Source organism: Arabidopsis thaliana, chromosome 2 (assembly GCF_000001735.4).
Source record: "Arabidopsis thaliana chromosome 2, partial sequence".
Classification (NCBI taxonomy): Eukaryota; Viridiplantae; Streptophyta; class Magnoliopsida; order Brassicales; family Brassicaceae; genus Arabidopsis; species Arabidopsis thaliana.
Genome location: NC_003071.7, coordinates 4,079,776 through 4,103,806, shown reverse-complemented (window position 1 = coordinate 4,103,806; position 24,031 = coordinate 4,079,776). Strand labels below are relative to the sequence as shown.

The window sequence follows — 24,031 nt, the reverse complement described above, 5'->3', positions numbered from 1 at the left end:
ATTGTATTTGTATATATAATCTACAGCCGCACGCAAATAAGTTTAATCGAGTTGTTCTTCTTCTTTGTCTCGGAGAAGGATTTGTGTTTGTATCATCTCATTTTAGCACGGAGAGATTAATTGATTTGAATGAGAAAGATGAAGAGAATCTTTGGTGCAAAGAATAACAAAGAGCTAGCCTCCTCCGTCTATTCAGGATGCCTCTGATCGGGTTCCTCTCTCTCTCTCTCTCTCTCTCTCTCTCTCTCTCTCTCTCTCTCTCTCTCTCTCTCTCTCTCTCTCTCTCTCTTTTCTTTCAATTTCATTGTTTTCCTCAGCTTTATTTGAGAAGTAAGGATTAGTATAGTGTTCTTCGAGAGCCGTCGATTTCTGGGTTTTATCGTAAAATTAGCGATTTAGCTTTTGAGTACGGTGATCATACTTGTATTACGTATTACGTATAAGCATTTGATGTTGCATTATCTATTGCATATCATATTCTCTTGAATTTAACTTTTTAGTCACTAATCACAAGACCGATTTGCTATGTTTAAAATGTTCGAAAAAATAACATAAAGACGGATTTGCTAATTTGGAAAATGCGCAAGAGAATATTGATTTTTTTTTCTTAATGGTAAGTATGTTTGTTATTCTTGATTGTATTTGATGTGATAATTCTGGATAATTTAATAATAAAGTGTCTTTGTGGCATAAAAAAATTTAAAGGGTAAATTTGTTTCTTTACTAGGTTATTAACCCCCGCGTATGCTAATTGATATCAAATTAACTACCTGACTGTTTAATATAATCCCCGAGTTAATATAATCCTCAAGACATCAGCAAATATTAAGAGCATCTACATTGCACAACATAAGAGAATGTCTTTAATTACAAATGAAATAAAAGAAAAAAATAAGAACCAATGACATTGTGCCACATAAGCTAAGATGTCTCAAAAGAAATGTCTTTGATGTCTCCCCAGAGACACAATTCTCTTTTCAGCATTAATTTAAAGACATTTACCTTTTTATTTTATTCATTAAAATCTAAAGACACTCACAATTTGTTGGGCAATGGAGGTGGCCTAAAGAAACTCTTCTTTGATTTCAGTTTTCCCATAGACCTTAAGTATCCGTGTTTTGAGGATTGAGATTATGTCACTGGTAAGTTTTTAGTCAATCTATGTTCTTATCATTTTAAGAATGAAATTTTATTAGTAGTTTATGTTCTTATTTTTTTATATCTACTCTATTAACATCTAATTCTATATTTAGATGCAATGAGTGTGGTGTCAAATATCTCGGCTATTAAGAAATTCCCATTTGTTTGTCGCCAAGGTGAAACCGACTATGAATCGAGATAATTCTCTTTTGATATTTTGGACAATATTTAAGTTTTAGTATTTATAAGTATATTTAATAATTTATCTGCCGTCTGAAAATTGAACTTAGATGTATTGATTAGTGTATTTTTGTATCATATTGGTTAGGGGAGAGAAAATAAAATGCTTTGCTGTTGGAAGATGCTGTGAAATCTTGGTTACAAAGTGGTCTAAATGTATCGGTTTAGATGCATATAACTATGAACCAATTGTTGCAATTGTTCGGTTTTGGAGAATCGCTGAGATTGAGGGTTAGTTTTTTTCAATACTATTGCAATCCTATTTACTTATGATTTTTATATTTATTATCTAATTCTAATCATGATTTTGTAACAGGTGGAAATGTCTTGATGAGTGAATTTGGATATTCAAGGCTTTACATCAATCCAACCACTTTCCATGAGATAGATATTCGAAGCTACATGTAAGACTTTAAACATTTTTCTATTGCATTAATTAACCATAACATCAATTAATCAATACAATTTTTTCTTTTTGTTTTTTACAGCCGCAGTTTCAAAGATTATGATGAAGTTCCAGAGAACCCAATGATGGAATTGATTGAAGAGAATTAGGAGTTTGACCTAGCAGCTCCTATTCTTTTTTAAATTACATTTTGAACTTCTGTTTATTTTACTCCAAACTTTGTCATTTTAAGTTGTTTTTTTTGTTGAACTATGCTTATGTTTTGAACCTATATAATTATTGTATTCCCGTTGCCTTTATTATCTAGCTTACTTTTTGTTAAACTCCTAACAAAGTTTGCAATTATGACATTAAAAACTCCTAACAAACTCCTAACAAAGTTTGCAACGATGACATAAAAATATAGTTATAGTTCTTCATATTTTTGTTAAACTCCTATGCTTATGATTTGTTATTTCCGACCATGTTTAGCATAAATATAATTACTGATGATTAATTTTAACATTTTAAAAATAATTTTTTTGGTACCAAAAATAAAGCATTAAAAACTTTGAGACAAACCATTCTTGGAAAAATTCAGGATCATTATTTATTAAGTTCATTTTTTCAACTCAATGTCATTGTCTTATCAAAAACAAAAAACAAATATATATGTACTCTTTAGATTTAAAACCCTACAAAAGAATTATCTTCCAATGTCCTTTCTATCATTTAAGAGAAATTTTTTTTGTGGAAACCCGTGTACTCTTTTTAAAGTTTCTTTTTGGATAGATATCATTATCTTTTATGACTTAAAAAGAAATCAATACATATATCATAGTTAAAATTTAACTTCTTTTAAATGTAATATATCTATAGGATTTCAGTCTATTATATATATATATATATATATATATATATATATATATATATATTGTGCTCTTATACATACTAGGTTATTAACCCCAATGATGCTGAGAATGTCGTGGATGAAGATGAAGATGGTGATGATGATGGGAGCGAGACGAAGAGAACAAGAAAGAGAAGGACCCGAAAGGAATGCGGGCGTTTAAGTTTGCTTTAGTTGAGGTTGTAAAAGATCTTTTAAAACCAGCTTGGAAAGAAGGTAAGCTTAACAAAGATGGTTACAAAAACATAGTGAAGAAGGTAGCTGAGAAAGTGACTGGTACAATGCAAAGTGGAAACGTTCCTCAAACACAGGAGAAGATTGACCATTATCTATCCGCTTCGAAACCAAAGCTTACCAAGCTCGTTCAGGTTCTTTCATACATTATACTCTTTTGCTTTGTTAAACTTAATCCACCGCAAAACATACCATGTTGTTAACCCTTGTTTTGTCTCTCCAGGCATACGTCGGCAAAATCAAGAAGACCTAATATGAATTGTACTCCCATGTTGTCTTAATACAATTCCGTATCTTTCCATCATCATAAAGCTTGAGAGCTGCAGTGGAAAGTGTTTGTTAATCTTTGGAGGAAGATTAGAAGAGCAGGTGATGCTTTGTTGTCCCCATTAGAGAGATTTTGTCCCAATTCTTTTTTCTTCTTTATCGACATAATGTGAGATGGTCCAAGTCTGATAATAGACCAAAATTGCGTTTTATGTCCTTTGTTTTCTTATATAGAAACTTAGAACCAATTTCGGTGATCTCTTTGTGACTATATATGTTGAATTTGTCTTTTAGCCCTTTTTCTTTTCTTACAGAACTACGAAACTCGTTCCTCAACTCAAATGTATGTAACTAACATATATACCGCGGGTTAAATATTTTTGTTATTTTTTTTATCACAAAATAGAATTTTATGTTTGTTTTTGTTTCCGTTGATTAATAATTATTGATAAGGTTGTGTATGCTTTTTATTGAGTCATAATTATGATATTAGTAAGTCAAATATGTGTTATTTTATCTTTTAGGATTTGATTTGTGATAGACATAACCACGGGATAATATTTATTTTTTATTCATAATTGTTTTTTTTTAAAAATTTAAATAATTTAAAATTTTGGTGTTTTCAAATTTAACCCGTGGAACATATGTAATTTAGTAACTTTGTATTAAAATTACACATTAATGTATCAAAGAAGAATAACATTCAGAGGTGTCAAAGAAGATTAACATTTATACTATAATGTTGATTTTATGTATTTTTTGTAACTAAAAATTTAAAACTGAAATTGTATTTGTTATGTTATTATTGTTTTGTTTTTTTAGTATTGTATAGTTGTAATTTGATTGTTAATTCTAGGAGTACACCCATGGTATCCAAATTTGTCCCATCTAAACTCATAGCACCATATAAACTCGTCTCATCCAAATCCGTCCTACCATGTAAACTCGTCTCCTCTAAACCCATCCCGTCATATAAATCCGTCTCGTGATAACTAAAAATAAAATTGTTCTTTTTCTGTTTAATAATATTTTTATTTAAGATACTTCGAGTCAATTTACAATTCCAATATAATAAGAAAAATTGTATACTATATTGAAATTTCAACAATTACAATCTAATAAGAATCAATATCGGATCGTTTTGAAGATTTTATATCGAATTCTTTGAACAAAAAATAACACAATTTCTTGTTAAATATTTTGTATCTTTTAAATTAATATATTTCCTATTTGTATTTTTTATCTTCAATATATTTGGTTTTGATAAATTTTAGAAAACCTGTTCAAATAATTATTAAATTTGAATCCCGAAGATATTTATGTGATTTTTTAATAATTTAAAGATATATATATATATATATATATATATATATATATATATATTGTGTAGATTTGATTATAGAATTTGTAGATTATGTTTAAAAAAATTCTGTAAATTATAAGTTTAATTGTAATGGTTTAAAAATTCCAGAAAACAATATTCATATTGATATTAAATTTATTTTGAAGTTTCAAATTTATAAATATTTGAAATTTATAAGAAAATGACAAAATTAAGTTTAACTTCACGGGACGGGGTTATATTGTGGGACGGGTTTGGGTGGATAATAACATGGGATGATATATTACGGAGAAAATCTTAAAATTAAAAATCATAATATAATTATACAATCTTAAACACTAAAAAAAATTGAAAAATTCTTTCTAATGCCCTTTTCATGATGCCCCTTTTCAACTCTACCTTTTTTAATTATTTTTATTTCTACTCTATTTAATTTTTTAAAGACCATTTTACTCCTATTTGGAAATTTTTTTAGGTTAACAAAATGAAATTTTAATATTGTTCGCCTAAAATATTCTAAAATTAATTTCTCGCCAAATAGTTTTTTCGCAAAACTTTTTTTTTGGCGGGAAATAGATTTACAAGGGATTTTAAAAGGGTTTTAAAAGATTTACAATGGATTTTAAAAGGGTTTTAAAAGATTTACAAGGGATTTTAAAAGGGGTTTAAAAGATTTACAAGAGATTTTAAAAGGGTTTTAAAAGATTTAGAAGAGATTTTAAAGGGCTTTAAAAGATTTACAAAGGTTTTTTAAAGATTTTTAAAGGGTTTAAAAGTGTTTTATAAGATTTACAAGGGATTTTAAAAGGGTTTTAAAAGATTTACAAGAGATTTTTAAAGGGTTTAAAAGGGTTTTAAAAGGGTTTTAAAGGGTTTAAAGGGTTTAAAAGGGTTTTAAAGAATTTACAAGAAGACCCTTTAAAAACTCTTGTAAATTGTTTTAAAACCATCTAAAATCCCTTGTAAATCTTTTAAAATCCCTTGTAAATCTTTTAAAACCCTTTTAAAATACCTTGTAAATCTTTTATAACACTTTTAAAATCTCTTGTGAATATTTTAAAACCCTTTGAAAATCCCTTGTAAATCTACTTCCGCCAAAAAAAATTTACAAAGATTTTTAAAAGTTTTTTTTTGGCTGAGAAAAAATTTGTTACGAAAAACAATTTTGGAGGGAAATTTGTTTTTTGGCGAGAAAAAAGTTTGGCGGAAATTTTTTTTTTGGCAAAAAAAAAAAAATTTGGCGGGAAAATTTCAGTTTTCAATTACATGTTCCTATTAGAAGAGGGTAATTTGGTCATTCTGTTCAAGGGAAGGGGTATTTTTAAAAATGTACAACATAAAAGGGTATTGTTACAAAAGAGTAGTAAGAGAAGGGTAGTTTTGCACATCTCCCAACAAAATTAACAATATTAACAAAACAAATAAACTTAAAACTTTAATTTTTTAAAAACACATCTCGATTCTTTATAATAAGTTTAAACATTATAATATTTAAACTTTATACGACAGGTTAAATTTTTGATTGTTTTATCTAGAATTTCTACCGTAGTATATCGTCACGTATTAATAGATTTTATATATATTTATAATGTTTAAATTTCTTGTAAAATTCAATTTATAATTTTCAAAACTTCATAATCTTTAAAATTATAAATATTTTAAAAACAACTAAAGCTAAACTTTATAAAGTTTGTAAAATTATAATATTTAACTTTTGATAAAAAGTTAAAAAATATTTATAATTTTTGAAACTTTGTAAAGTTTCTATTCTTTAAAATAAAGAATCAAGCTTCCTGCTTATTTGTTACTCGAATCATTTTGGTTCTTTTTATAGTATGGCTTTGAACCAATGTCTAATTTTTTTAAGCGATATGGGACATTGTACACATATTATTTCATATCGATTGAATAATATATGTCTATTTAAAAAAATTTGAATTACATCAAAAAAATATAATATTTTATTAATTATTTATATTTTATATAAATTCTAAATAAATTAAATATAAGATCAAATATTTTTTTAAAAAAAAATCATATATTTATGCTTGATTTAGGTAAAGATGTTTAGGAAATTAGTTCAGGTAAATAACAAATATGGTTAGTTTAGAGATATTATGTATATAAATTTGGTAATTAAATTAATAATTTTATATATATATATAGAAAATGGTAATAAAAACCAATTATGAGGTGTGCAAATTGTCCTTTAACCAGTTTAAATCGGCCTGAAGAGCTTCCTTAACCGGCCTATACCACCGTTATTCCCGCCATTTAACTCTTCTCTGAAACTTTTTTGGGAAACACAAAAAAAAATGAGAATAAAAAACTGGGATCTCATAGAGACTGATTCACTTCTGAAACGGAGATGGCTTTGTCGACACCTAAAACCCTAATGGATTTTTTTCAACCTGCCAAACGTCTCAAAGCTTCCCCTTCTTCTTCCTCCTCTTTCCCCGCCGTCTCCGTCGCCGGACGATCCCGTGATTTGGGTTCTGTAGCAAACTCGCCGCCTCGTGTAACCGTTACCACTGCGGTCGCCGATGATTCGTCTGGCCTTACACCTGAACAGGTCGCTCGCGCCGAGTTCCACAAGTTTGTCGCCAAGTCCAAGAGTAACCTCGCCGTTTGCTCCGTGAAGGTCACAAAAGCAAAAGGTTTGTTTTTTCTTCCTTCTTTTAGTTAATTGCTTGTCATATTGTTTCCCCCATTAAGGGTTTTGCGATTTTGAATTGATTTTGGGTTGGAAATTACAACTCAAGGAAACTGCTACGTACCATTGAGTGAGCTCTTAGTAGAAGAATCATGGCTTAAAGCTCTTCCTGGTGAATTTCATAAACCCTACGCCAAAACCCTTTCTGATTTCCTTGAACGTGAGATCATCGCTGACAGTAAAAGCACTCCGATTTCCATTGCAGTACTTGATTTTCAATGCTCTTAATACAACTCATTTTGACCAAGTTAAGACTGTTATTATTGGACTGGACATGTACATCATTTGAAATGAACATTGATTTTTCGGAGTTTCTGTTTTTGATTTTAACAAGTTATTACTCTGTTTGATTTAGGATCCTTATCATGGACCTGGTCAAGCTATGGGTTTATCCTTCTATGTGCCTGAAGGAGAAAAGTCCTTCTAGTCTGTTGAACATATTCAAGGAGCTTCATAAAGATGTTGGTGATAAGCTGCACATGGTGTACTTCAGAAGAAACAAGAAGGAAAATGTGTCACACGTGACGAGTTTGGCGGTTGAGGATGTGACAGGGATCACACGTACGAAGGGTTAAGGTTGTGCCTTGGGATTGATGAGTATAAATAAAGAAGAGATGCTGTGGAGAGTGGCATGTTGAATCAAGTGGCGGATTAGTCGACATGAGATTATCATATGGAGAGATTAGATTTGAAAAGATGATGAGAATCTAATCTCATCTTTCATTTGTTTTGATTCCAATCTTTGTAATATTTAAACATTGAGAGTTTCATTAATCTGAGGAAACTTATTAAGATAGGCTTGATTATTGGTTTCCAAATAAGTTTAATATCACTAAAGTCTATCAATTGGTGCGTCGTGACTGGGTGACACGTAGAGGGAGAAATAGCCACTCATCAAGAAATTAGGTTAAGCCGCAATTTTGGGGGCTCTACACCTAAAACCTTGTTTCTCTCTCTATCGACAAACAAAGCTATGGCAGACAAGGCGATTTTACCTCCGATTCGAAAGGTTTCGTCATCGGAGGAACAATCAGACATGTTTGGTGATATTTATGAGAAGATAGGAACAATGGCGCTACAAATCAAAGACGTTGGTGAGGGAAAACGTTTACCAGACAAAAAGTTGGATGTTGCGACAACAAATATCGAAGCTTTGATGTCTCGTTTCAACACATCTGACGCCCGGATGCAAGAGTTTCACCGTCAACTCGACATGCTCATCCACTCTTTTCCAAGCCGCGACAGTGGCAAGGAACATGGCGGATCTAGTGCGTCCCCCCAAGTCTCAGGACTCGCGTTTCCACCCATCAGCAACGTTCGCAGAGCCAATACGACGAGATCTGGGTTTTAACAACCGCGACAAGCTTCTTAAGAACGTGGATATGCCACTGTTTGACGGTGTAGACACTTACAGCTAGATTGCCCGCGTCGAGCATTTTTTCCGGATGGGGGGTTTCTCGAGCTGGTCTCCGTCAGCTTAACAGGGGATGCTTTAAGTTGGTATAACTGGGCGGTGAACCGTCAAGGGTTTACAAGCTGGCCGCAGTTCAAGGTTCGGTTGTTACTGCGTTTTGGTAACCTTAAGAGTCGTGGTCCAAGTCAAAGTCTGTTATGCATCAAACAGACAGGCTTCGTGGTGGAGTACATCCACCAGTTTGAGGATCTCTCGTCTCAGGTCTCAGGCCTTGACGACATCAAACTTGAAGAGATATTCTTAAATGGTCTTTCCTTGAAAATGCAGGAGATAGTACACATGTGGAACCTGCAGAATCTACCAGAAATGATTGGGGTAGCGAGAGATATGGAGTCCAGTCTGATTCACCGAGTGGTACTGAAAGAACTGCAGAGTGGCAAAGGAGGGTCCAAAATCCAGTCCGAGAGCAGAGCGTTGGTACCCTACCAGCCTCTGGTTTGGAAATCTAGGCCTTTCATCACAGAACCATCGGGAACCAAGGAGAGAGCAACACCTATTATATCAAGACCGCGAAAACATTTCACGGATGTAGAACTTGATGAGAAACGTCGCAAAGGGTTATGCTTTAAGTGTGATGCTCACTATTTCAAAGGCCATGTTTGTGCTAATAAGGACCTACAAGTGCTGGCTGTGGTTCATGGGTATGAAGAAGAAGAGCCACAACTCACAAATATGTCTTTATCCTACACGTACTTTGTTGGTCTTCCATCTGAGCACACAATGATGATGCGTGGCACTATCGGTAAACACGACATGGTGGTGATGTTAGATAGTGGGGCTACACACAACTTCATCACACCAAAAGTGACAGAGAAAACAAAGTCCGGCACTCAGCGGGCCAAGGGCTTTAACATTAAGCTGGGTACGAGTATCATGGTTCAGGGTTCTGGTGTCTCCAAAGATGTCCATTTCACTGTTCAGGGTCACGAATTTGTCAATGATTTCATCACTTTGGAGTTGGGAAATGTTGATCTCATTTTAGGCATCGCATGGCACAAGACAATGGGAGACAGTAATGCTAATTGGGATAAGGAGAAGCTGTTTTTTCTGGCACCAGGGCAGATAGATAACATTGTCGGGTGAACCAACTTTAGCTCAGACAAAGTTGTCTCTCAAATCATTAACGCCTGTTCCAATATCAGTTCACAAGCGTTGCGAGCCAAGTGGGGAGACACAAGAGTCACACATTCTGGCACAACTGTCCTCAGTGTTGGAATCTTATGCAGAGGTCTTTACAACACCAACGACACTTCCACCAGTTAGAGGCAGGGAACATGCAATCAAACTCTTACCACAAGCAGGCTCCATTAGCATCAGACCGTACAGGTACCCCCATGCTCACAAAGACGCTATGGAGACTCTAGTACGTGACATGCTTCAATGTGGTATTATTCGCCCCAGTAAGAGCCCTTTCTCCAGTCTTGTCTTGCTGGTGAAAAAGAAAGATGGCTCGTGGAGGTTTTGTGTTGACTATAGAGCCCTCAACAGAGTCACCGTTCTTGACAAATTTCCCATTCCCATGATCGATGAACTTTTGGATGAATTACATGGCACAACAATCTTCTCCAAGTTGGATCTTTGTTTGGGTTACCATCAAATAAGGATGCGGGAAGATGACATCGAGAAGACAGCTTTTCGTACTCATGACGGCCATTTTGAGTTCCTCGTGATGCCTTTTGGCCTCACAAATGCACCAGCTTCGTTTCAATCACTCATGAATGAGCTTTTTGGGCCTTTTCTCGGGAAATTCGTGCTGGTTTTCTTTGATGATATATTAATCTACAGCAACAACCTCACTAACCATGTTAAACATCTCACATTGGTCATGGAAGTGCTTGCCAAACATCAGCTATTTGCCAACCGCAAGAAGTGCCTACTTAGACAGTCTCAGATTGATTATTTGGGACATGTGATCTCGGCTCACGGGGTAGCCACAGATCCGTCTAAAACAGAGGCAATGATTCACTGGCCAACTCCTAAATCAGTCAAGGAATTGTTTGGATTTTCGGTCTGACAGGATACTATCGTCATTTTGTCAAAGGGTATGGGGTGTTAGCCAAACCATTAACGGAACTATTGCGCAAGGATCAGTTCCAGTGGTCACATGCGCCTCAGTTGGCTTTTGATACCCTTAAGACTGCAATGGTTTCTGCTCTGGTGCTTGCATTACCAAATTTTGAGAAACCTTTTGTTGTGGAATATGATGCATCAGGTTTTGGACTGGGGGCAGTGCTAAAGCAAGATCATCAACCTATCGCATACTTTAGCTATGGGCTCACTGCAAGGGAACAACTTAAACCAATCTATGAAAGGGAACTCATGACAATAGTGATGGCAGTTCAGAAATGGCGTCATTATCTTTTGGGGAGACGATTTGTGGTTCATACTGATCAGAAGAGTCTGAAATTTCTGCTGGAGCAACGAGAAGTGTCACTGGAATATCAAAATTGGCTCAGTAAACTCCTCAACTATACCTTTGACATCATCTATAAGCCAGGCATCGACAACAAAGCTGCAGATGGTTTATCCAGAATGATGCCTACTTCTTCAGCTACGGTACACTCAGCCATGTTTGCTTTGAAAGTCCTTGGCGTGATTCAACTTCAAGACATCTATAAGGAAATTGAGTTGGATGCAGCACTCCAACGCACCATCAACATCATTATGTCGGGTTTGTCCTACAAACAAGGTTTTGCAGTCAAAGACAACAGATTGTGGTACAAGAACAGGTTAGTCATTCCAAACAATTCCCAGTTCATACCTCTAATCCTATCTGAAGGTCATGAGGGGAAGCTTGGAGGACACTATGGTGTCTTTATGACAATGAAACGAATTCAACAGTCATTTCATTGGACCGGGTTGGTGAAAGACGTGCAGCGTTTTTTGGTTGAATGCCAAGTGTGTCAGACTCATAAGACATCTACTCGGTCTCCGGCGGGGTTGCTGCAACCACTACCTATCCCTGAGAAAGTTTGGGAGGATCTCACTATGGATTTTATCGAAGGGTTACCCTTTTCTAATGGCATTAATGTCATTCTGGTGGTGGTGGACAGATTGAGCAAGTATGCTAACTTCATTGGGTTGCGTCACCCGTTTACTGCTGCTGATGTCGCCTCTAGTTTCATACAAGAAATAGTCCGCTTGCATGGCTACCCTACTTCATCGTCTAAGATAGGGACATGATCTTTCTAAGCAATTTCTGGAGAGAGTACTTCAAGCAGGCGGGTACTAAACTGAAACATAGCACATCGTTCCATTTTGAAACTGACGGCCAAATAGAACTTACTAATCGCAGTCTGGAAGCTTACCTCAGATGCTTGGCTTCGTCTCATCCACAGACATGGTAGAAATTCCTGGCTTGGGCTGAATTATGGTACAACACCTCTTTTCACACATCTTTAAAGACAACTCCTTTTCAGGTTGTGTATGGTCGACCTCCTCCAACTTTGTTGAAGTATGAAGAACACTCAACAACAAATGTTGATTTGGAGCGACTGCTCAAGGACAGTGACATGATGCTAGGACGGATTAAAGATCAGCTGACTCTTACTCAACAGCTGATGAAAAACAATGCAAACAAACATCGCGGAGATGTGGAGTTCAAGGTGGGTGACTTTGTTTATCTGAAGCTCAGACCTTACAGGCAGCATTCAGTCACTCGAAGAGTTTGCCAAAAACTTGCTACTAAGTACTATGGACTCTTTGAAGTGCTTGAACGCATTGGCAAGGCGGCTTACAGACTTAAGCTTCAAGAGGGATCCAAAATCCATCCGGTCTTTCATGTGTCCTTATTGAAGTTCGTGTTGGGACAAGCAGCAGAAGTGAACCCTCTTCCTGATATTTATGGTGAAATAGGAGAGTTCACTATGGAACCAGAGGAGATCTTGGATACTCGCTACAATGAGGAGGGGTACTTGGAAGGTTTGATTCAATGGAAAGGGTTGTCGTCCCAGGAGAATACATGGGTCATTGTGAAGGAGTTGTTGGCGCAATTCCCAACCTTTGCACTTGGGGACAAGCTGCATTTCGAATGCGTGGGTATTGATAAGCTGCATAGGGTGTATTTCAGAAGAAACAAGAAGGACAATGTGTCACACGTGACGAGTTTGGCGGTTAAGGATGTGACAGGGATCACACGTACGAAGGGTTAAGGTTGTGCCTTGGGATTGATGAATATAAATAAAGAAGAGATGCTGTGGAGAGTGGCATGTTGAATCAAGTGGAGGATTAGTCAACATGAGACTATCATATGGAGAGATTAGATTTGAAGAGATGCTGAGAATCTAATCTCATCTTTCATTTGTTTTGATTCCAATCTTTGTAATATCTAAACATTGAGAGTTTCATTAATCTTAGGAAATGTTTTAAGATTGGCTTGATTATTGGTTTCCAAATAAGTTTTTTTTTTTTTTTTTTTTTTGTCTCTCAACTTATATTAATCTTAATATGCGGTTACAATACGAGGAATGAAGGAGCTCTTTGCCAAAGAGTCCACATCTCAAAACTTCAAAGTTGATACAAAGCTAAAATACAAAGCATAGATAAAATAAGATAGAAGGTTAAAATCTAGGATAATAACCGGAAGCACCTTCGAGGGGACTTCATAGTTGATCGCTTGGACATCGATTTTCCACTCTCGGATCTGTAGAAGATCTGAGGTGAAATGTTCATAAGCCATGAAAGGCGAATGAACAAACCTTTGAGCTCTTGAAGTCATCACGGCCAAGCTTTTAAACAACTTCTCCAAGTAGGAGGAAAATGGTGGTAAGTGCCTCTCCAAAGTGGAGGAAGGTAAGGAAATTGATCTCTCCACGAGGGAGGAAGTTAAGAGGTTGAGTCGTAACAAGCCGAAGAAATACAAGGCAGCATGGCCACTTGAGTAGAACAAAGAAGCAACCAACTTGAAAAACTTTAGACGAAAGCATGTGTAGAAAACACTTACTAGGCACCATAGGCCCAATAGATGCAAAAGCCCAGGCCCATCTCAGAAAAATGGCCCATCCAAGAGGAATTGTTCATCGTTGGAGAAAGCGTCACCACGTCCCGTCTTGGTCTTCCATCGTCAACTGTCTTGAGAACTGTGAGGATGGCTGAGGATGAGAGGATGGTGGTCGGCGGGGGGTCGGAGGAGGCGCCAGAGAACATCCCTGAATCGGGGAAAAGCGATTCCAGGGGGACGAAGGAGAAGAGAAGAGCGACATATCTAACCTCGTGAAAAGCATATCTGGGGTATCCTAGCGGCTGGTGAAAGGGCCTCTGGTAACACACCGGGAATAGATCTACCCTAGATGAGAGCAAGGAGACACCGAACAACAAGTCGGTGAACCAACTTTGTAGGATCTGGGCGAAAGTCAAATCACAGAAAATGATTCTAAATTGAAACCAAGTTGTAACTAAAGAGAAAAAAATGGAAAAGCAGAAACAAAAGAAGGAAACCCGACGCCGGTGAGCCATGGCTTCATCGGCGTCAGAGAACTTGAGCAAAGAAGAAGCCTTGGTAATTGTGCCTGGGAGCGTTTCGACTAGGGCCGACCACTCGTATAGGGTTCTGAGACCAAGTGACTTGAAATTGACTAATTTTATGTCCCAAATAAGTTTAATACCACTAAAGTCTATCAGTTGGCTGTTCCATCCCACGTCACGGTAATCTTCAGAAATGGGTTATGGAGGTAAATGGAACATCTCTACTTATTGGTGCCATCAATTCTCAGTTTTACTTGGAGAAGGTAAAGCAATTCACTTTTGGTTTTCTTTTTAGGGTGTGTTGTTGCTGAATGTTGTTCTTACAGGTAGTGTCTCTTATCGTGTGACGACCTTATATGTATAAAACTGTCAAAATCCTAAAATTCTTCTCACAAATATGTCGGTTAACTTGCTTTCTAATTCAGTAAAGTGTAAACAGCCTAATTCACATGCAAAGAAAGGATGGGAACAATTCACTGATACTGTTATTCAAAGTATCTCACAGCATCAGTGAATTGTTCCCATTAGCAAATATTAACAACTCATATAACTCATATTTTTGGTATATCATTCTAGTAATTAAACCTAACATATGGGTCTTCCTAGTAAATTTTCCTTTTTTTCCTATATTAAAACCTTGATACTATATAAAAGTTGAAGCTATTTGCTTTTAAAGGCGTCCACATAGCATTTAAAATAACAAATCTGGAGTTGGTACATCAATAATTAACATATTTAGCCGCTAATTAATTAATATTTTTGAAAATAGTAATTACTTTCTATTTTAAAATAATAAAAAAGGAAAATAACAAATATTAAATTTAAACTTTTAGAAAAGGAATTTCAGTAATTTTAATTATGTAATATTAAACCCAAACCTGTATAGGATTTTACCTAACTAATCCAGAGCAGCCACATTATAAGTCGATGCTATTTGCTTCTTAGGATGTCCTTATTGGATTTGAAACAACGAATCGCGGTTAGACATGTCATTAGTTAGCATTTTTAGCTATAATGTTAGTCATATAAGTTGAGGTCTTTTAACCTGGGAAGCATAAAAGTGAAGATAATCTAAACTGCAACATCAAAGTAGAAAACTAATAGAGTTTAAAACCAATTTAGAAGATAAAACATTTTGTTAGAATAATAAAAAAACAAAACAAAGCAAAACCGGAATTTTATTCTTGAGAGTTCAAACAAAGAGTTTATTGACTTGACTCAGCTACCTATCGACTTACTAACAAGGAAAAAGGGATTTTCAAAAAACAAATATAGAGCATGTGAAAAGTTTGGAAGGTAGGGTATGCAGAGCTTAGACAAAATGATAAGAAAACAGAAATAGACATTGTAGATAAGAAGTATATAAAAGATTTGTTCACAAGAAGGTGAAGTGAAGAGAGATTAAGGTGTGTTTGGTCTTTAAGCGTTAAAGAAACGTAACAAGAACGTGGTTTGATGGTGGTGTTTTTATTCGTATCAATTTGAATCAGGTTCTCAAAGATATAAATTGAGGTCTTTCAGTCTAGGAAGCGTGAAGGTGAAGAGGATCTAAACTGCATCAAAAGAGAGAAGTGATAGAGTTCAGTAACAATTTTGAAGCTTATAACAGAAAACAAAACAAAGAACATCTTGCTTGAAAAATGCTTATACTAACAAGCAAAGAAAAAGAGATTTTCGAAGAAGATATATGGAGCATGTGAAAAGTTTAGAAGGTATGGCACATATTGCTTAGACAAAATCAAAAGGGGATGGAAAGAGACACTGTAAGAAAGAATGAAACAAATAAAATGAGTGCTTGCAAAAAGATTGGGAGAGTGATAGCTCTTCGTAGAAAAATATGAATCTATACTATATAAAAGTTGAAGCTATTTGCTTCTAAAGGTGTCCACGTAGGATTTAAAATGACTAATCGAGAGTTATCACATCAATAATTAACATATTTTGCATCTAATTAGTTCATAAAATGATGGAAAGAGACACCGTAGGAAAGAAGTATGTGAAAGATTTTTTCACAAGAAGGTGAGGTGAAGAGGGATTAAAGAGTGTTTGGTTTGTTAAGCGTACATTATGATATTCAAATTCTGCCAATCCAATATTTAGTCATGAGCCTATCATGATGTGATTGAAATACTAGATTTACAAATAGACTAGCTCTAATCTAGCGTGGGTTCATAACCTAGTTTTATTATATAAAGTACGGTTTTGAAAGTTACTAACTCACGAGATCATGACACGTGATTATTTGAACGATCTCAGATTTTGACATGTGTTTGATTTTTTTTTTTTAGTTTTTCCTAAAAGAAAATAGAAAACTAAAAAAAAAAAAAAATTTACATTTATTAATTTATATGTTTATATATAAAAAATAAACTTATAATTTTCTTAACTAAAATGGAAAACTAACAATAAGATAGAATGTCTAGAATTAAATTATATAGAAAACTAACAATAAGATGGAGTGTATTGAATTAAATTATATATTTTACTATGGTAAAATAGATATTTAAATTGTATTGCAAAATCGAATTTGTAAGATTGAAATTTGGTTTAAAGAAATACTAAATTACATACTGAAAAACATATGAGTTACATTACTATTTAAAATTCAAATAACATCAATAAGATATATGTATCTTAGGGACAACATAGTCGAGGTTACTCATGTATATAGTAAAGCTAATCGCATAGTGAATGGATTAGCAAACTATGTGTTTTAATTACTGCTCGGTTTGTATTTATTTGATGTTTGTCCGACAGTTGTAAGTCCGACATTGTTAGAGGATACAAACGGGATGTCGTTTCCATAGAGTGTCCGAATGTAGTTTTTATGTTATGAATAACAAAATAGTTTATTATGATGAAATAGATAGTTAAAATATAAGTAAAATTGAATGTCTATGATTACAATTTATTTCATACAAAAATTACTACATTAAATATTAAAAAAAGTGTGTAGATTACTATTTACTATATAAAGTTTAAATATTATTGATAAATATTTAAATAAATTTTATAAATTTATATCATACACCCGCCTATTTAGGCGGTTCTTATCTAGTCTTATTATATAAAGTATGGTTTTCAAAGTTACTAACTCATACGATCGTGCCACATGTCAAGTCAAACGATCAGATGTTTACATGTGTCATTCAAAATTTAATTTAGTATGATTTAGTATGGATAAGAATACTAATTAAAAAGACCATTGAAGTTTAAAATAGTAATATAATTTTCTAAACATTATTTTAGTTGGATAAAATTATATTTGTCAATGTAATACAATGTTTTTATTCGTCAAATTAAAACACAAAATATTAATGAACTTATAAGAATAAAATTTTGAATACTTATATTTTATTCTAAGAATTTTAACTCATCGTATGATGGAGCGTCTTGCATCTTTTGATGTGATACTATATCTATGTTTTATTTTAAGAATTTTTACTCATGTAATCATAAGTGAAAATAGAACATTTTGAGAAAAAATAGCTTAGCTTATAGGATTTAACTTTTCAATTATTTTTAATGAGAATATTTTCATTTATTAATTTTAACTCATTTGATATTAATTTGCATGATGTAAGATTAACTTACGAGATTACCGCATATATAAAAAATATATTTTCAACAATGTTTGGTTTTAAATATTTTTGTGGATTTCTATTTTTTTAATTAATTATTAGCCCTAAGCGTTTTGGTATTCGAGTCAGGTTCGGGTCGGCTATTTTGGGTTTGGGTTTAGAAGTTTAGGACCCGTTTGGGTAATTTAAGATTTCAGGTTGGGTTAGGGTTCGAGTTTATTTATATATTAAAATATCAAATTTTGTGTGCAAATCTATTAAATTACTTGAAATTTTTAAAATATTTCCAAAACAACACGAGTAGTTTTGCTTGAATATATCTAAAAATAAACAAAAATAATTAAAATATCCGAAAAAATCCTAATATTTTCTGTATACAAGTATAAATATAACTAATATATACTTATATTTGAGATATGTTTGGATACCTATTCAGGTTCGGGTTTTTTGGGTTTTGAAGTTTAGAACCGCTCGGGTCTTTGAAAATTTTGGGTTCGGGTTCGGGTTGGTTCTTAGGGTTGGGGTATTATGCCTAGACCTATTAATTATGTTTTGTTAATTTTTAATTATTTTTAATACTAACTAGGATATAGATTTGATATGTCATAAATATTATTTTGATATGAAAATGTTATCACTCAATATGAAGTGTGTAGAATTTAAATCGAGTTTATTATGATGACATAGATAGTTAAACTGTATTACAAAATTGAATGTGTAAGATATAAATTTATTTTTTCTTTTTCTTTTCTAGATATTAAATTAAATATAGAATGATGATCGGTTACTTTTTAGAATTCAAATATCATTTATAAGATTGAGTGTGTATAATTAAAATAGAATGGATAAGACTGAAATTTTGTTTAAACCAATAATTATTAAATTAAATATCAAGAAAAATATATTGATTATTATACAAAATTCTATCGATAAAACTTGATTTTTGTATCTTAGACCCGCCTAAATAGGCGGGCCTTATCTAGTACTATATAAAAGTTGAAGTTACTTGTTTCTAAAGCTGTCCACATAGGATTTAAAACAACGAATCAGGAGCTAACACATCAATAATTAACATTTTTTGCTATTAGGTTAATTGACAATTTTTTAGATTTTAATGATTTTCTATATTTTTGTTTTGTAAAATGAAAAAGAAATATATGGAGACATAAGAATATTTTGTCATAAAAATCCAAAGTTTTTATATGTAATAGTTTACTAAAATTATAATTAAAAATATTTAAAAATATGGAAAATATCTTAATTTAAAATCCGGAAACAGAATAAATATTAAAATAATTTTAATATTAACATACATAATATATGGATAAACAAATTGTAAAATGATTTTATATAAAAGTTACTAAAATTATAAACGAAAATATTTAACGGAAAAATATACTAACTTAAAAATGAAAACATTTATTAAGAAACTAATGGTCATTATTAGTTTCATTAAATTATTAGTACTTCATCTTTAAAGAAAATAGCCATATAAGCACAACATGAATCATATAGATTGATATTTTTAAAATTTATGAATTTTATGTTAATTGTTTTTTATAGATACAACCAATTGCATAACTTCACATCAGCATTTAATTTTGTTAAAACAAAAATCGAATTAATTTAAATTTTTTAAAATAAGTAAAGTCGAAGCTATAAACTTCTAAGATTGTCCACATAATATTGTAAACGATCAATCGCATAACTTCATGTCATCAACTTAATTTTTTTTTTTAATCATTAATTTTGAATTTAAATAAATATTTCCTTTTTTGTCAAACAAATGAATATCTTTTTACCAAAACTTTCCCATTAGCAAGACAAAGAGAAATATGTTAATGTTTAGGTAAAAAGTGAATTTTAGTTTCCCATTAATAACGAAAAGTAAAAAACATTAAACAACAAAAAAAAAATAAAGTTAATGTTTACCTAAGAAAGTTATTAAATTAAAAGAAAAATGTTATTAAAAAGAAAATTTGCAAAACAAATAAAATAAGTTAAAGTCAACCACAAAAAGCTTTGGGTTAAAATGAGAAGGAAAAGGCTAATAATGAAATTTAAAACTTCCATAATTAAAGTATTGATTTTATGTATAGATTTTAAATAGACATGTTATATAGTACAGGGAACCATATTGAAGTGGGTTCGAGGAGAAAGACTCGTATTAAGAACTCTCTCTACTACATGTATAGACAAATGCTAGAGACTCCGGCGACTTCTCGGCTCTTATATGGCCACAAAGTCGACCGATTCTTACAGCAATATTAAAATTGCCGATCGGGTTGGTGTTGAGATTATAAAGACGCCGTTATATATGGCACCGATATATGTTAATGGAAACGAATATGAATCAGCAACTGACGTGTGGGCGTTAGGATGTGATGTCGTTGAGATGTTTAGTGGCAAAACGACATGGATTGTGAAAGCAAGATCACACTTCATGTTGCTTTGATATGAATCCGAGTTACCGAAGATTCTAGAATTGTTGTCGGAAGAAGGCAAATATTTTTTGTCGAAGTGTTTTGTTAAAGATCCTGAGAAAAGATGGACGACTGAGATGTTTTTAAACCATTCGTTTGTAGCCTTCGATCTTGAAGATGATCACCGAAAAGACTCTGTTGTGCACGTTAAGGAAGAAGAGAAAGTACTGATACCTCCAAAGTGTCATTTTAATAAATCTGTTTTGACTTATTTAAATAGTAAAATTTTACTAGGATAGAATTGATCGGCTGGAGAACTATAAAATACATTCATTTTATTTTTCATGTCATGATATCAAAATCGAAACTCACATTCATATAAAAACTAGAAAAGATTTTCTTCAACTCATTATTTTATTGAATTATATTTGGTGATTGTTTATAGATATAAAGAAAAATAATAATTTTAACAATCATAAGTGCAGTAGCAGGTTCTGGTTAATGGTGTGCCGGTTGGTGGTTCACACGTTCCTGTTCCTTTCCATTTATCGCGACAATCTAGGTTACAGTCTTTAGGATCACAGTGATCTCCTTCAAGATAATCATGACATATATGGCCTTGCGTCTTCTCCACCACCATTCCTAATAATACATATTTAAAACATATACTATCATTTAAATTGTTTCTCTTATAAAACTAAAAAGGTGATAAACGAAAAACCATCAAAGCATACCAATAATAAATAGTACAATAAAAAATTGTAAGAACCCTATTTTTAGCCATCTTTGATGGTACAAATAAAATAAAACTGATGGATGTTATTGTATTGTGAACAATAGGATAAATTGGATGCATACATATATATAAATATCAAGAATTAAAATAAAAATGAAAGAAATCAATTGTTAGTAATTAATGAAAACAAATCTAAAAAGTAATCAAAAGTAAGAAAAATATGATAAAGTCAACAAAAAAAAGGATGCATAGAAAAACGTTAAATAGTGTTGACCAAAAAAGGAGAGAAATCAGTTAGTACTTAATGAAATGCTTGAATAGGAACAACCCCCCCATAAAAATGAAATATATCTAGAAATTAATTAAAAGTGAAAACAAACAAGAACATTATAAACCGTAGTTAATAATACTTTATCATAAATAGAATAAAATTTTGATAATGTCAACAAATATGAAATAGATGTTAGAAAAATATATATACAAAACAAGATATATATTTATTCATTTAATTTGAAAATCTATAAAATTATAACTAACTAAGTAGGTAAGCAAACATACCATGAGCTCACATGTAATTCTTCTATTTTCTAATTTTATGAATAGTTTATTTAAAAATTAAATTATAAAATCATTTAATATCTGTCTAATCAGGTTTACATACTCATAAAATAAATTCGTAGAATATTAATCTTTAAACCGATTTAAAAAAACTAATTAATTTTGCAATGAAATTTGAATGCATCCTCTAATTTCAAACAAAAAGATTATCATAAAACATCAAATAAAAGAAATAGAGAGAGTATTCAACAATTTTCCACTTTTCTGCCTTCAATATATAAGACCTTTAAGTTTGACAAAAAATGCTAAGCTACATAACTAGGTTATATTTAAATTTTTCGATATACTATAGAAAAGTTGAAGATATTTGCTTTTAAAGGCGTCCATGTAGGATTTAAAACAACTGACTGAGAGTTGAACATCAATAATTAACATATTTAACATCTAATTAATTAACATTTTTGAAAATACTAATTATTTTCTATTTTTTTTTAAAAAAGGAATAACAAATATTAAATTTAAAGTAATAAAACAAGAAGCAAAGTAATTTTAAATAAGTCCTCACCAAAAAAAAAAGTAATTATAATTATGTAATATTTTCTTTATGGGATTTTACACAACTAATCAAAGAAGCCACATCATACCTTAACATTTTTAAATCTTATTAATTAACAAATTAATATATATTTAACCAAATTTCTTTTTAAAATAAAATTTAATGCAATTTTATTTAATTAAGCTTCTAGATCCGTCCACGTGGGATTTAAAACAACTTATTTGGATGCCACATCAATAATTGACATATTTAACATCTAATTAATTAACATTTTAGAAAATAGTAATTACTTTCCATTTTAAAATAAAAAAGGAAAATAACAAATTTTAAATTTAAACTTATAAAAAAAGGAAGCTAAGTAATTATAATTATGTAATATTATTTTTATAGGAATTTACACATCTAATCCAGAGTAGCCACATCATAAATTAACATTTCTAAATCTAATTAATTAACATATTAAAATATATTTAATCAAAATACGTTTTAAAAATAAATCTATACTATATAAAATTTGAAACTATTTGCTTGTAAAGCCGTCCACGTACGATTTTAAACGACCAATCGGGAGCTGCCACATCAATAATTAACATATTTAGCATATAATTAATTAACATTTTTGAAAACAACCAATCGAGAGCTGCCACATCAATAATTAACATATTTAGTATCTAATTAATTAACATTTTAAAAAATAGTAATTACTTCCTATTTTAAAATATAAAATAAAAAGGGAACTAACAAATATTATATTTAAACTTATAAATAAGGATCCTATAATTATAATTATGTAATATTAAACCCAAACTCTTATAGGATTTTATACAACTAATGCAATATTTTTAAATATAACTTAAAGAAACGTAACAAAACATTTTAAATATAACTTTAAGAAATGTAACAAAGACGTGGTTTGATAGTGGTGTTTTTAATCGTATCAAGTTCTCAAAGATATAAATTGAGGTCTTTCAGTCCGGAAAACGTGAAGGTGAAAAGGATCTAAACTGCATAAAAAGAGAGAAGTGATAGAGTTAAATACCAATTTAGCAGCTAAAACATTTTCTTTAAATAACAGAAAACAAAACAAAGTACATCTTGACGAGCTTGAAAAATGCTTATACTAACAAGAAAAAGAAGAGATTTTTGAAGAAAAAATATGGAGCATGTGAAAGGTTTAGAAGGTATGCCACATTTTGCTTAAACAAATCAGAAGAGGATGGAAAGAGACATTGTAAGAAAAAATGAAACAAATAAAACTAGTGCTTGCAAAAAGATAGGGAGAGTGATAGCTCTCTGTAAAAAATTGTGAAGACAGAAATTCATATATATATTGAAAAAAATGTGAGAAAAATATGAGTTGTTAAAAGAAAGTGTAGATAAGCTTATGAATATACTTCTATATAATATCTTATTTCTAGAAGAGCTATACTAACTAATGTTGCGAAGATAAACGAAAAACAATAGTAAATTTACGGGTACCAAAATGAGAAAGTCGTCGAAGTTATTTTCCATACGACAATTAATTTCATACGTAAAACGACGTCATTTTCCTAAACATCTAAAGATAAAGAGAGAGTCATGAACCAAAAAAATGTTCATTTGATAAATATTGTAAACCTAAAAGTTGTATTAAAGTTACTTTTAGTTATGTATTTAAATTGTAAATATTTGTCATGGTAATTTTAAAATTCAAAGAGTTTATAATATTAACAACATGTAGACATATAAAAACATATATTTCAAAATTTTCAATAAAAAATTTTAGTCACACAAAAATTTATTAAAAGTTTTACGAATAGACCAACGGGTAGCGTGGGTTGATAACCTAGTCTATACTATATAAAAATTGAAGCTATTTGCTTTCTGAAGGCGTTCACGTAGGATTTAAAACAACGAATCGGGAGTTGCCACATCAAAAATTAACATATTTAACGTCTAATTAATTAACATTTGTGAAATATTAATTATTTTCTATTTTAAAATAAAAAAGGAAAGAACATAGACCACTG

General features: G+C 31.8%; 4 protein-coding genes, 1 non-coding gene and 2 pseudogenes across 7 annotated transcripts; 5 read left to right on the top strand and 2 right to left on the bottom strand.

Moving 5' to 3' along the window:
• Positions 1-1,258: 1,258 nt before the first annotated feature.
• On the top strand, positions 1,259-1,935 carry AT2G10555 (annotated as a pseudogene; the record flags this gene model as incomplete). The annotated part of the gene is made up of 4 exons: positions 1,259-1,316; positions 1,474-1,611; positions 1,697-1,784; positions 1,869-1,935.
• A 787-nt stretch (positions 1,936-2,722) lies between these two features.
• On the top strand, positions 2,723-3,472 carry AT2G10553 (zinc finger CCCH domain protein). Its single transcript, NM_001335357.1, has 2 exons — positions 2,723-3,043; positions 3,133-3,472. Exons 1-2 carry the CDS (start codon positions 2,825-2,827, stop codon positions 3,160-3,162), a joined length of 249 nt encoding a protein of 82 aa, NP_001324305.1. The 5' UTR covers positions 2,723-2,824; the 3' UTR covers positions 3,163-3,472.
• Positions 3,473-6,886: 3,414 nt separating this feature from the next.
• On the top strand, positions 6,887-7,806 carry AT2G10550 (uracil-DNA glycosylase; the record flags this gene model as incomplete). The annotated part of the gene is made up of 2 exons (NM_126808.1): positions 6,887-7,179; positions 7,587-7,806. The coding sequence occupies 2 exons, from the start codon at positions 6,887-6,889 to the stop codon at positions 7,804-7,806; spliced, it is 513 nt and encodes a 170-aa protein (NP_178849.1).
• A 1,898-nt stretch (positions 7,807-9,704) lies between these two features.
• AT2G10540 lies at positions 9,705-12,730 on the top strand (annotated as a pseudogene; the record flags this gene model as incomplete). Its single annotated transcript has 1 exon — positions 9,705-12,730.
• A 405-nt stretch (positions 12,731-13,135) lies between these two features.
• On the bottom strand, positions 13,136-14,159 carry AT2G10545 (uncharacterized protein; the record flags this gene model as incomplete). The annotated part of the gene is made up of 4 exons (NM_001335356.1): positions 13,136-13,228; positions 13,285-13,605; positions 13,743-14,045; positions 14,142-14,159. 4 exons carry the CDS (start codon positions 14,157-14,159, stop codon positions 13,136-13,138), a joined length of 735 nt encoding a protein of 244 aa, NP_001325250.1.
• Positions 14,160-19,893: 5,734 nt separating this feature from the next.
• AT2G10537 lies at positions 19,894-20,204 on the top strand. The gene has a single exon (NR_143747.1). It is a non-coding gene; the product is annotated as an other RNA (non-coding RNA).
• Positions 20,205-20,638: 434 nt separating this feature from the next.
• On the bottom strand, positions 20,639-20,956 carry LCR29 (low-molecular-weight cysteine-rich 29; the record flags this gene model as incomplete). Its single annotated transcript, NM_001036268.1, has 2 exons — positions 20,639-20,840; positions 20,907-20,956. 2 exons carry the CDS (start codon positions 20,954-20,956, stop codon positions 20,639-20,641), a joined length of 252 nt encoding a protein of 83 aa, NP_001031345.1.
• Between the last annotated feature and the right edge of the window lie 3,075 nt (positions 20,957-24,031).

What these genes read in the sequence shown, in the direction of transcription:
- AT2G10553 (NM_001335357.1), top strand. Translation starts at nt 2,825, where the DNA reads ATGCGGGCGTTTAAGTTTGCTTTAGTTGAGGTTGTAAAAGATCTTTTA. An exon ending in AGCTTACCAAGCTCGTTCAG is followed by an intron (nt 3,044 to 3,132) that starts GTTCTTTCATAC and finishes TTGTCTCTCCAG; the next exon opens with GCATACGTCGGCAAAATCAA.